Below are 13,451 nucleotides of genomic sequence, written 5' to 3' on the forward strand. Positions count from 1 at the left end.
ACCATTGCTGAAAAAGAGATGTGTTGAAAAGGTTATAGTTTGCCAAAGAACACATTGACTGGCCTAAAGAGAAGTGGCGCAACATTCTATGGACAGACGAGAGCAAGATTGTTCTTATAGGGTCTAAAGGCTGCAGAGAGTTTGTGAGACAACCAATAAACACTGAATTCAAGCCACAGTACACTATGAAGACTGTAAAACATGGAGGTGCAAGCATAATGGTTTGGGGATGTTTCTTATACTTTGGAGTCTGACCCATTTATCGCATACCAGGCACCATGCACCGGTTTGACTATATCAAAATACTGGAAGAGGCCATGTTGCCTTATGCTGAAGAAGAAACGCCCTTGAAATGGGTGTTTCAGCAGTACAATGACCACAAACACACCAGCAAGCAGGCAACATCCTGGTTTCAGACCAACAAGATTGATGTTATGAAGTGGCCAGCCCAATCCCCAGACCTCAATCCGATTGAGAATTTGTGGAGTGACATCAGAAATGCAGTTTTTGATGCAAAACCCAAGAATGCAGAAGAACTGTGGAATGTAGTCCCATCATCTTGGGCTGGAATATCTGTTCGCAGGTGTCAGATGTTAGTTGACTCCATGCCACATAGATATAAAGCAGTTATCAGAAATAAAGGTTATACAACTAAATATTAGTTCAGTGATCAACAGAAAAGCTAAATCTGTAAACAACTTTCAGTTTATACTGTAAATATTCGAGTTTGTAAATGAAAATTAAGACACTGCTATTTTTTTAAAAGCCCATTATTGTTTTTTCTTCATTTTCAGTTTAAAATTGATATTTCGTTCATGTTTTCATTTGGAATTGAATGTGCAGTGCTCCCAGTGCTTTTGTGTATATGAAAATAAATATTATGAGGATTGAACTTTTTCTCAATTATTTTAAACACACTGGTATTATTTTGCACATAACTATACCACCTTGTTTTTTGAACAGGCTGTTCGACTGAAGAGAAAGAGAGCGAGAGATCTCTATGAAGATTTTAGTATCTCTATGAAGATATTAGTATCTCTGTGAAGATATTAGTAGTCTACACCTTCTTTTGGACTCGTTAAAATTCTGATGCTAACAGTGATGACAATGGTGATGATGGTGACGTCTGTTTGGTTTGGTGTGGTGTGTGTGTTTGTGTTTGTGTTTGGGGGGGGGGGTGTTGATGACTCTGCTTCCACATGTTCTGCCATAGGTGGGTTTTCACACACAATAAAGAATTCAAGAGCATGAATTATCACATCTGGCTTTTTCCCAGAGGTACTGCTTTGGACTGTTTTAAATGCCGTGGGTCTGCGCCTGCCTGGCCAAGCTGGCTTCTAATAAAGGAAGGTTCTTCTTCTCAAACCAGCATATACAGTTTGGAATTATAACCATGACTGTAACATTGCCCCTTATTCAACCATTGTATTAGCTGCCTGTGAGGTTTCGAGTGTCTTACCTATAGAAAGAGCTGAGGAAAAGCTCAGTTTAGCTGAAATTAATGTTCTTTCTCAGTTCCCCGCTTCCATGTGGCAGACTGTGGTGTAACTGTCATGGCGAGCTCTCTGCGGGCTCTAACTCCTCTGGTGCGTGGGAACTGAGGGGCGTGCTCCGTTTTTAGAGCGTACTAACAGACTTTCAGGGCAACGTCTGTGAGTAGATCACTATTATCGCCGCCTCTCTCCATTCCGGACTCCGCTTATATTGTAACTCCATTTGATGGAAGGTCAGCGTCACTGGGGACTTTCCCTCACTAGACTCAGCAGTCCCAAACTTAGGTTCAAGAGACATGCACTCCCTTTGTCCATTAGTGGGCACTGCTTACCCTGCGCCACCATATCAAATGGCAGTCTTTCGGCAGAGAAAGGCAGTTCTGGAAGGCTCTGCTCCAGATCACGCGTGTTTAACGAAGCTGCTTGTGGCCGACGCTGGAACCTGGCAGGAGACGTGCACAGATGGTGCAGTTTTATCACCTCCTGGGGGTTCACGTAGACTTCTCAAGGCTTTGAGGTTCTTGTGGAGCTTAGAGTGAGACCCTGTATCCATGTAACCCTGCAGTATCGCTGCAATGATTCAACTCGCTTTCGGAATGATGTGAGAGAACTCTCTGGAACTTTGACCCATGCGCTAACTTCCAAATGAAGTGCTTTTATCAGTAATGCTCTCTTTAATGTTTTAAGCTAATTAGTATACTTTATGGAGTATTGCTGTGTTGGGTTGTAAATTTAGGGCTCTTTGAATGGTCTTATTTGTCACATAAAGTACTCCTGGCTTGGTGTTTAGAAGATAGCAATGAAGTCTCTTAAAAATGACTGAATTCTGTAAAACTTTATAGTCACATAGTCTCCATTTATGTGAGGTTTATAACCTAAAAGACGACATGTTTTGGGTGATATGAGTGGTTGCAGAGGTGATGAGATCTTTGTCTCCTGGGATGATGCTATTTAATAACATTATTGGTTTAATTTGTGTGATCTTAATTTTGTTTTAAATTTGTTTAGTATTTTAATTGTTTTTTTAACTCATGTTGAAATCTCACCTAATCCACTTTTGCTATTTCAATTGATATACATATTTTCTGCATGTTTTGTAATGCATTTTAATGCTGATACTGGATTGCATTTGTAATCATTTTATTGTAATACTGTCATGCTAATGTTTATCTTAATCTTTTCATTTAACCTCAGAAACAAGAAAACAAGCTAAAAAAAAAAAAGTAACCTTAATCATTCATTTTTATTATTCTGCTGTTATTTTCCCACTGAGTTGGTCATTTTTTATTCTTAGGGTTAAAGAGGAACCAAAGTCTCAATCACCACAGTAAGTATCTTTTATCTCAGAGAGGTTCCAGGTTTTGAACCGCTGCCCCTCTGGTCTTTGCACCATACGTCTCTTTCTTTGTGTGGCTTCCTCCGTGACTGGCAGCTCTTTCTCCCTCCTCTCTCTGGTGATTGGCTGGCTATGGTTTGCCGTTGCTTTTTTATTCGCTGCGTAAGAGAGCTGGTGACTGCCTCTTACTTCATCCAGTCGGACGCTGGATGCATCCGTTCTGCTTTACCCGCTTCTCGGCCGGCTGTTAGTCGCAGAGAGATGCTGTGTTTGATCTCTCTTCCTCTGTGTGACATATGGCCGTAATGTGTCTGGTTGTTTGATGACACCTTGATTATACAGGTGCTACCTGCCTCCTTTAATCTCCCCCCCCCCCCCATCTCTCTCTGTCTCTCCCTCTGTCTCCTGTCTGTCTGTTTCTCTTCCGCTTTATCTCCCATCCTCCTCTCAATTTCTCTCCTCTTTCTTTTCTGTTTTTCCTTCTATTTCTGTCTCTCTCACATTCTCTCTCTCCCCCCCCCCCCCCCCTTTCTGGTGTGAGCATTGTTGATGTGCCTCAGATTTTTGTTCTTTGTAGCTCCTGGCTGCCTTCCTGTCTACCCCACAGTAATGTGTGCTGCAGTGTAGCTGCACTAATGACGGTTATTCCAACTCGTGGCGTCAACCCCTCGCGTCTCCTTCCCCTGACAGCCAGCCTTGCTGTTCTCCTGCTTGTCTGTGCAGGTGGTTCAAAGGTCCCTTTAGCGGGATCACCGAGCTGGTTAATAATGTTCTTCAGCCACAGACAAAGCCTCAAAATGAGCCCCAAACTGAACTTCCGAAGGAGCCGGAAACGTAAGTACAAACAGAAGCCTGCGTCCATGTCCCTTCTGAGCAAAAACTACACTACCAAGCATACAGTTTATATCTATAACTGACAGTTCACCTTTTTAAGGCAGAGTTGAAGTCCAATATTTCTGTTATCTGTTAAAGTTTAAAAAGAAATGTAATATAGCATACAGTGCCTTGCAAAAGTATTAAACCACCTTTAAAAATTTATTTTAAAAAACAGGCCCTCAAAATTCATTCATTTACTGTTATTTTATGTTAGAAAATATTCTATGAGTAAACTGCACAATTATGTTTGCTTACGTATTCAGCTCCTATGCCGCGGAAGCTCTGAGTGCTCTAATAAGGACCGCCTGTGAATCATTAACCTTTTCAGGGTAAAAGACCCCCTTTGATCCAAACCCCACTGTGAATCTACAGAAAAGCTGTGAAAATTAAAACCAAAGAGCATTCTAAAGAGATAGGCACCCAGACAAAGTCTAGACGAGCCAAAGTCATAGAGAGGCCAACAATCACTTTGACTGAGCTATAGAGTTCAGTGGTTGACACTGAAATCAAGGTGCACCAGACAACAAATTCAAGAGTTCCGCATACAACTGGTCTGTATAGAAATAATAAAAATGGATAACGTTTTGTGATCAGATGAGGCAAAAATGGAGGTTTTTGTCTGAAATTCAAAATGCTATAAGAGGTGGCAAACTACCACTGCCAACTCCTCAACAAAATCCTTCCCAGCAGTGTCCTGGGGTAGCAGTGTCATGTTGGGGAGATGATTTCCCTCAGTGGGGACTGGGCACCTTGTTAAAACTGAAGGACAGACAGACAAAATACAGGGAGACACTGAAAGACAACTTGCTTCAGTCTGCAAAAAAACTAAAGCTTAGCAGAAACTTCACCTTTCAGCAGGCACAAAGCCAAAACACAGCACAGGAGCACTTGAACAGTGAAAAGACGAATGTTCCAAAATAGCCAAGTCAAGATCCAGATCTCAGTACAATCAAGAGTCTGTGGCACTCTAGGAGAACTGCAGTCTACAGACGCCATCCAACCAGCCTGAAGAACCTGGAGCAAATCTGCCAGGAAGATCGAGTGAAGAGTCTTATTCTCAAACAGTGAGCGATAGGTGGTAGAAATGTACCTTGGCAGGCTGAAAGCTGTTTTAACACCAAGTACTACTCTGAAGGTCATGAGTATGTATACTTTGCTGCAATTTCCCACCTTTAATTCGTTTAAAATACACCAACAAATAATAAATGTTGTCTTTGAAAATGGACTATAAGAGCATATTGCTTTTGCAATAAAATTAAGTCAAACTGATGACTTTAATGGTATTGAATCCTCTTGCAATGCACTGTATACTTAAGTAGGTACTTTCAGAGCCACACTGCTCTTGAATGCATATGTGAGGTGCAAACAAACCCTGCCCCAAACAATTCCTAGACCAGAGGAAAAGGCAGCAACTACATAATACCTCATACATTATGTAATGTCTATATATAATGTAGGACCTACACTGTATATGGGTTTCTAGTAAACATATGCAAACCTGTGGAAGGGGCGTAAACATCAGCTTAAGGTCCAGTCCCTGCATCATGCTGCTGTCAGTCGTATGAGGAGCCAATATTGAACTGCTTGGCTCGGGTTACCGCCGGACTTCTCTGACTGCGGCGTTAGCCGAGGGGCGCGGCAGGTGCGGTTTGTTGCGAGACAGGAACGCAGCGTGTGGTTACCTTGCAGGCCGTATGCTGCAGGTGTATGCCACGCTGCCCGAGACCGCTGTCTGGCCCTGCCTACTGCCTGGCCTGTGGATCACACTAGGTCACGTTCGGGTCAGGGGTGGAGGATGTTGAAGGTGGTGGGTGGGGCAGGGGGCGGGACAGATGTGTCTTGGGGATAGTGCAGTGTAGGCGGGAACGAGATTGCCTCTATGCTGGCTGTGTGGTTCACATGATGAATGCTAAAGGTGGTCAAATGCTCTGTGGCGAAGTTTGGAGGGTTGTGCAGGGGAGGAGGAATTAGTTTCATCATTCATTGGTCAGCAGCCCTAATGTGACTTTAGATGTCTGATAGATGAATAACAGGGAGAGTGATTTTCTATTTTTTACCTCATTTGGGGATCCTTGTCCTGGTTTTTTATGTGACTGTAATTGTTTTGCGCCTATAAAACATGTCATAAACTTAACCAAGTAGATCAATCATAGCAAAGTGGACTTTCAATGACAGATAAAAACCAGGGGACTGCTTCCTGTGTTTATACAGGTAATGGTCACATGGTCAAGCCTTATACGGACAGAATGGTTCTGGTGAGAGAAACCCATGAGTGTTCACATGGGAAAGGGACAGGGACACTCAATAATTCATCCTGCTAAATCCTGTGGGGGCCAAAACCGTTTCAAGCGGGGGACCTCGGATAGTGTGGCGAGCTTTGATTTCTGCAGAGGCAACTGATTGGCAGCTGCCATACAAAATGCATATGGGTCACAGACGTGCCACTCCCTCTGCTTGACCTTTAAACTCTGACCGGTGACGCAAGAAGGAACAGCTGTTATGATTGCACACACACAAGGAAGAGGATCCAATCGCAAGAGATTTGATTAGGGAAATCAAATAGATCAGAGGGGTCAGGCAGGTATTCGTAGTCCAGCTGGTTCGAGGTAGAAAACACGGGGCAGAGTCGGGGGGGTGGGGGTGTCCAGGGGTCAGGCAGGAGACGAGGTCTGAAACACAGGCAGGAGTCGAAAACCAGGAAGACAAAACTGTAACTGAACCACCTGGTACGCAACATCAGGTTGGCAATACTTAAGTAAGGGAGCAGTGATGAGGGAAATTGATCAGGTGTGCGCTAGTATTCCGCCGAACCAGATCGGAGGCATGTGTGGGAAGAGGTAGGCGTGGCAGTGTGGGATTGAGTGCGATTCCTGGCGTTCGTAACAACGACTAAGGAATGTGAAGACACCTTGTATCTGAAATGACCCCTTGCTCCATGTGAAGAGAGTCGTTTCAGATGTGTAGTGTGCAGTGTTAAATGGACAGCCCTGGCTTTCCGTAGGAGTCAGTTATCTTGGTGTGTCTATTATCGCTATTATTTTTATTATTACATAATAGTCATGTGCGTTCATGCTGAACATAGTACTGGTGTCAGTCAGGTTCACGGTCTGATTACTAGTTGCACTGCGATTGATCCTGTTTTTGTTCTGTATGAGTAATACTAGCTATAGCCCATAATGTCATGAATAGGTTCTTGGGAATTGTGATGGCATTGCTATGAAAGATTGTTTAAAGGAGCGATGAGCTTTTCATTGCTGCTGTATTACTTAGCTGCCCATATACAAAAAGGCTATGAAAACACTATATGTTACCACATATGTACCACTTATATGTGGTATAAATATGAAGCTAGCATGTACATTTCACACTAGTTACTTTTCGTATACCTGGTGCTTTATATTAGACATTTATATAATGAAATACCTGTATGCATCAAGTATGCGTATTGCTGTATGAAATGGCCCATATGGGCAGTAATGGGAAAATGCTATTGTATTTGTAAATGAGTAGAATACTGTAAGAAAATTATATGTATTTAATAACAGCAAACATATAGAATGTCATAAACAAATAAATTAATAAATGATTGGGCTATACTATGACCAACTCTCCTCAGGACAAGAGTAGGGTTGTACCATACCGGCTGAAGGCCATGACAGCCTTGAACCGTGAGCACGGTCAGCGTCAGCTTACACCTGGCCTTGAAATAGAAGCACGGGTGCAAATGATTCATTAAATGACCGGGAACCTGAGAAAGTGGAATTGGGTTTGGCTACTGCTTGGCACTCCCCCAGGCATGTCCTACTGAAAAATGATGCATGTAAATAATTGTGCATGAGCTACAGTCGTTAATTGTAAACCCATAATATGCACCTATAGGGACACCTGGCATCGGGTGAGTGTGGATAAAAGGTAGGTATTTCTAATAAAGTGGGCAGCTGGCATAGCATACATTTCTTAACATTTTGCCCACTGCTATTTTGACAAAGTACTTCTATCCCAGCGGATTATGAGTACTGTTCGGTAGTGGTGGTGTTCTGATGGGCCGTGTGGCGTTCCTTGCAGGAAGCTGCACCAGCAGTTCGAGTTGTATAAGGACCAGGTGAAGAGGATGGGGGAGGAGGTCCAGTCTGCCCCGGAGCAGAAGGCTGACGTTCCCACCTGCGGCATCTGCCACAAGACCAAGTTCGCCGACGGCTGTGGCCATCCGTGCTCATACTGCCAGACCAAGTTCTGCGCTCGTTGTGGGGGACGGGTGTCCCTCCGCTCCAACAAGGTACGACCACGTGGGCAGGCTGGCCTGGGTATTTCTCATGGGTGCACCGTGGAATCATTTCCTGAAAGATTACATGCACTTTGTAACAGGAAATCCAATTCTGGTGTACTGTGTATGAGAATGATGTGACTTTTGTTTAATCAGGCAACCTAATCGTTGATTTTCTCTTCCTGTATGTCTGATACAGGATACAACTGTATGTCTGATCTAAACTGTCACCAGGCCTGATTTTACCAGAACAGACCTTTAGATACTAAAGCCACATTTCAGTTTAACTTCTCTATATAACAGTGAACATGATCTCAAGCAGGTGTGTACCTACCATAAGTTTCCATTATAGAATATGATTATTTAGTTTGTTTATAGTTATCGGTATATCACTATTTAGGTGCCTCACTTTTTCAGCTCAGAAATGATGACCAAAAGAAATGAGATTTAATTTTGCTTTGATAGTTCACCATTTCTGCTTCTTTACTTGTCTTGGCGTATCTTGAGTTATTGGTAGCAGGCATGTCTGGACTTGTACATTTTCATCAAAATGAGCCCTTCACCTGAGCTGAACCCTGCTGGTGCCAATGCAGCTCTGGACCACAAGAGGGCCACAATGGCTGTTTTTCTCTGACTCGAGGCTGTCTAAGCCCAAGAACACAGGTGTATCAGCACAGAAACAATCAGTTTGTGTAACCGTTCCATGTCTCCTTTCAAGGTCCAGTTAGTCTGAGGTGGGTTTCTGAACACTTTGCGTCAGAGAGCTCTATGCTCTGAAACAGCAGCGCAGACATGTTTTTTTGTTTGTGCCGACGTGTCACTCATAGACTTTGCTCTTTTCTCTTCGCCCCCGTGGATTCAGAACAGCGGGACAAAGTGGTTACCTTCTTTTTTTCCTTCTTTTTGATTGTTCCTATCAATTGATTACCCACGTTTATGGAAAGAAGCCCTGTGGGAAATGTTTTGAGAAGGTATGGGGACATACAGAAAGGTTCCATCATGAAAATGGAGAAAGGACAGTTTGAATTCATATGCTAATGCTGCCATCAGTGAGTGGGGTCAGGTGCAGTCATTTAGCATGATCTCATGCTAACCTCTAATGCTAGCTGATGTTAACAGGGATGCTCATTCAGTGTTAGCTTATTGGGACAAACGTTTAAGTTAGTGTTTTATACCATATTGACTTACAGCTGTGTACATGCTGTCATGAAGAGCAATTTTGATTTCTACCCACAGACTTTCTCAGTGTTTTTATCACATGGTGTAATTCCTCCATGTTTACAGCCCATCGATTGGTTTGAAACAAGGGTTAAAGATTGTCATGGTGGAACTATATTCCTTCTTTCTCTTTTTGATAAACAGGCAGTGGCCTGTGACCAGAAAGGCTGTCTTTGCCCTCTTTTGAACGGCTTCGGCTTTTGTTTGAAAAACAGAACCACGCAAGTGTGTGCCTGTTTTGTGTGCAGGAAAGAACGCACGTGTGCCCTGAACCCACCAGCCAATCCCGAATACTGTTTTGAAACTAGAAGAAAAGCAGAATTCATGCGGCATGTGTCAGTGTGTTCTGGCTTAAACCTCTCACCAAAGTTTACAAATGTTCACACCGTTACATTGTGTTGCATCCACACAGTGAGACATGACTCTGAGAAGCAGGGTCTTGGCAGGCTCATCCGGCCCACGCCTCTTTCCGAGCCCTCTTCCTCATTGTGGCCTTGCCGTTCCGATTTGCCAACCTCCTAAACACCGGCTCCACCTCGCTTGTCTGTTAGGCATTGCCACCTACTTATCTGTGTAGTTATACTGTTCCCAGTATCCCTGCCTTTGCCAAGTTTTGTCTGCTGTTAGTTGGCTATTCTGAGCCTTTCCTCCTGTTATCTGCTTCCTAGTCTCTTGCCCCTTGGTTGATTTTTTTTGGTACAGTCGATTATTAGTGTAATGTAACTTGTGCAAATGTATAAATACAGAACAGTGTAGTGGTGTTGTGCAGCGATTCTGGTTACGTTAGGAGTACGGTATTGTAGTACAGTGAATCTGTACTGATTTGGTTGATCAATAGCTTTAACAGTGCAGATGCTGTTTCTCTGGGTGTCTTTGGATAGGGACACACTGACCCAACTACTGGCTGTCGGACAGCATCAGGCCACTGGATGGCGTTGGTCGCCTGTACTCGGTGTGATGTGTTGTGCAACACTGGCTCTGGTTGGTCCTCGTCAGTGCTGTTCTCAGTGACTGTGCATGTTGAGTCGGTGCTGGCGGTCAGCTGCGAGGCACTTCTCTGATTGGCTGTTCAGTCTAAATTTGATTCAAAACAAGATGAAATGGACATAAACTGCACAAAGTTTATTTGGTTTTTTTGCACTGTGGCTTGATCTACCAAGGCAGTGTGCTAGGCTAACATTATATTTACGCGGAAAGTAATTCTGTCATGCTAACTATCTCAAGAACAGGAAGAACATCTATCATTACAATGACTTTAACGTATCCAATGGAAAAAATCGGATCTTAAGACCAGGTGGGAATGACTCAGGTCTCTGTATACCCTGAAGAAGAATTCTGCACCTTCAGGAAGCAGCAGTTTTCCTTTTACTTTCCTTTGCGCAGGTGTAGAACATGCATGCGTGTCATTCATCAGCTCTGGCCTGTTTGGTGTGTCGGAGTGTAATACACGCGGACAATGACAGGCGACAGTGAGCTGACTGAAGGTGATCAGCGCTCACTCATAGGTGACATTAGCTCTTCAGCGTCCGTTTGGTGTGTCCCCTACTGAACTGTTTACGTTGTTTACGTCGGGAGTTAGGCTGCTTTAGCACTGCAGTGACATAATCTAGTGCACCTTCCTCACCACAGCTGTGCACCACAGGTGTGTAATGTCTGCCTGTGGCTGTGAGAATACAGCCGCACAGCTGCTCTAGTAACCTGCTGGTGTCGGCATACGGCCAGCCCCTCTGAGCCGCCCCACAGTGCCAACAGTGTCGGGTGGCTCTCGTCCCAGATGGTGCTGTTGAGGATCTGGGAGGTGGAGTTTCAGCCCGAGCATTTGCTGGTTTCCTGGGTTACGGTAATTCCCTGGAAGCCCATCTCATTCAGCACAGAGTAGACTACTCAATACACCCACCTAGTGTTCAGAAAAATCAGGTATAGGGTGTAACGCATTATGTGCTACAGTGAACAAATATCCTATAATATATTGCATGAGGGGTGTATATGTCTAATTCTTGCCCATATGCAAGTTTCAACATTCTTGTTGGAAAAGGCTTCCCAGCTGACACTGGTCCTAACGCCATGTTAGTGTGGCACTTGATTACTGCTGAGATCGACAAGTTATTTCTTTACAATTCAGTGTAATGCTAATGTAATGTTACATGTCATATTATTATGTTTTGAATTGTATTTTTTGTGGTCAGACTCTTGTAATCTTTGGTACAGCATGTCAAGGCTCAAGGTTTTAGTTTGTTGCATACACAGTTGTAAATGGGACATGTAGTGACAGGCTGTGTGTGAATGTGTTTGAACGGTCCGACTCTGTGTTGTGTCGTATTTCGTCACGGGATGTGTGTGTGTGTGTGTGTGTGTGTGTGTGTGTGTGGGTGGGGGGGTGGGGGGTCTAGTCTTGGTGTCCGGTCCCGCTCTTCAGCTCTCATTTTGGGGGTCGTATTTACCGGAGCTGCTAAGCGGTGTGTACTGGGGTCAAACTCGGAGGCTGTGCGGTGAAACAGGTTACATGCTGGTTTGCCCGACACTATTTTACCAGCTGTTCTGTGCCCTTAAAATCCCTCCAGAGGAAAAACAGCATTGTACTGAATACAAACCGTCCCCCTGCGGAAGCTACGTTTATGTTTACTTTGCTTAAATATATTTGTTTTAAAGAAACACGCGTTTTTAGGCTAAGCAAACACTTAGTCATGGATTCACACAGGCACGGCCTTGCTTCTTTCCCAGCTTGGCTATTGTATTCCCTCGTGTAATGTCCGACAGCTCTGCTTGCCGCGCTAGACACCGCGACCTGGAAATATTGATGCCGTCTCGGACGACAAAGATCGCTTTCCCCGCGGTTGGGTCACTGTTGTGGGGGGAAGACTGAAAACTTGGACGGAAAAAAAGAACCGCCTTCATCACGCTTCTTTCGCTGACATCCAAGCTTGCAGACCTGTATTCTCCAGAATGTGCATAGCAGCACGAACTGCAGACATGTGTGCGTGTAGAGCACCTCATGAGTATGGTATCACGGAACATAAGAGCCCAAGAGAAGTTGAGTTGTTAGGCCTATTATTAAAAAACGAATGCTGCAAATACATACATAGGGCGATTTTAATGACAGCACTGTGGAAACTCGTTTTAAACATTTCATCAAACTAAATAAAAGGGAGAAAAAAGTATGATATATGGTTATAACAATATACAGTTAATCACTTTAACTGAGTGAAACATCGGATGTCTATGAGTCAAATAAAACCTTTTCATATGGCAGTGACTCAACATTTATGAGCGGTAGTATAAACCTCTATAGACTACAGGCCTTGAGTCCTTTGAACGCGTTTAACGATCGTTTAGTGATTCTCGTGCACAGACGCTGGAGAGCCACGCGCTTATGCATTTGTCACGAGAACAGATCGCGTGATAGTGTGGCGGAAAACACGTTTTCGCACTGCCTTGTTATTATCGAGGACCCATTTTCTAGCACTAATCTTTTTATTGCTTTTTATTACTTCTTTTCTTATCTCAACAACGAATTTCTTTCGTAGTCGCTAGACCTATGATAAGAATCTGTATCTGCTAAAATGTTAAGTTTTACCCAGTGGAGGTCTGAACATTTCACGTCGTGGTCTGTGGAAAAGCGTTAACGCTAGTGTTCCTCCAGAGAAGCAGTGTCTGTGGTGCTGAAAGGAGAAAACATTTTTCCAATATACCGTATAAAACGAATCTCTGATAAAACTAACATTTGTTCTCATATGAACGCGAAAGAAAGCTGCCATCATGGGTAAACAACTTTGTCAAGACTGGTAGATACTGAAATGTCCTCACATGGCCAGACGTTCTCCTCTTCTCCAATGAGATTTACTTTGAACTTACAGTATATTCAGACACAGGATAAAAGTATATTTACTTATAAAAGCCAATGCAGATGTTGTATTTTGGTAACAATTTGTTAATCTTTTCACAGTAAACATTAATCTCTGATTACGATGGTTTTTAGTTGCTATTAACATCACAATGCTGGTTTGTATTTCCATTTGCTTTTGTAAATCTCAGATCAGACGTCGATTGCAGCCACCCCCCCCCCCGAATATGCATCATATCTATTAGCATGAACAGTCGGATCAGCAAGCATTAGCCTAAGCAAGCGGCATATGCGAGCATAAAAGGATCGTCTGCAACAATAGAAGTTCATTAAATCCTTACCTTCCTCATGTCGGTTTGTTGTAGCTTGTGACAGTCGGTTTCAAACAGGCCTACGGTAAAGTGCGCTAATTTCGTCGAATAG

The 13,451-nt window shown here is 43.5% G+C and overlaps 1 protein-coding gene across 18 annotated transcripts in view; it reads left to right on the top strand.

Annotated features, from left to right (window-relative positions):
- The window catches only part of rims2a (regulating synaptic membrane exocytosis 2a), a 123,185-nt gene that overhangs the window by 10,222 nt on the left and 99,512 nt on the right, over positions 1–13,451 (top strand). For 15 of the 18 annotated variants that reach the window (XM_081714886.1, XM_081714895.1, XM_081714910.1 and 12 more), the window contains 3 exons: positions 2,788–2,820; positions 3,553–3,663; positions 7,771–7,981. In XM_081714886.1, the coding sequence (XP_081571012.1) occupies positions 2,788–2,820; positions 3,553–3,663; positions 7,771–7,981 (355 nt within the window). The remainder of the gene's footprint in view (positions 1–2,787; positions 2,821–3,552; positions 3,664–7,770; positions 7,982–13,451) is intronic. The other 3 variants (XM_081714934.1, XM_081714943.1, XM_081714924.1) reach the window with 2 other exon arrangements.

This window comes from Electrophorus electricus, chromosome 1 (assembly GCF_041902795.1).
Source record: "Electrophorus electricus isolate QZ-2024a chromosome 1, ASM4190279v1, whole genome shotgun sequence".
In the NCBI taxonomy this organism is placed as follows: domain Eukaryota; kingdom Metazoa; phylum Chordata; class Actinopteri; order Gymnotiformes; family Gymnotidae; genus Electrophorus; species Electrophorus electricus.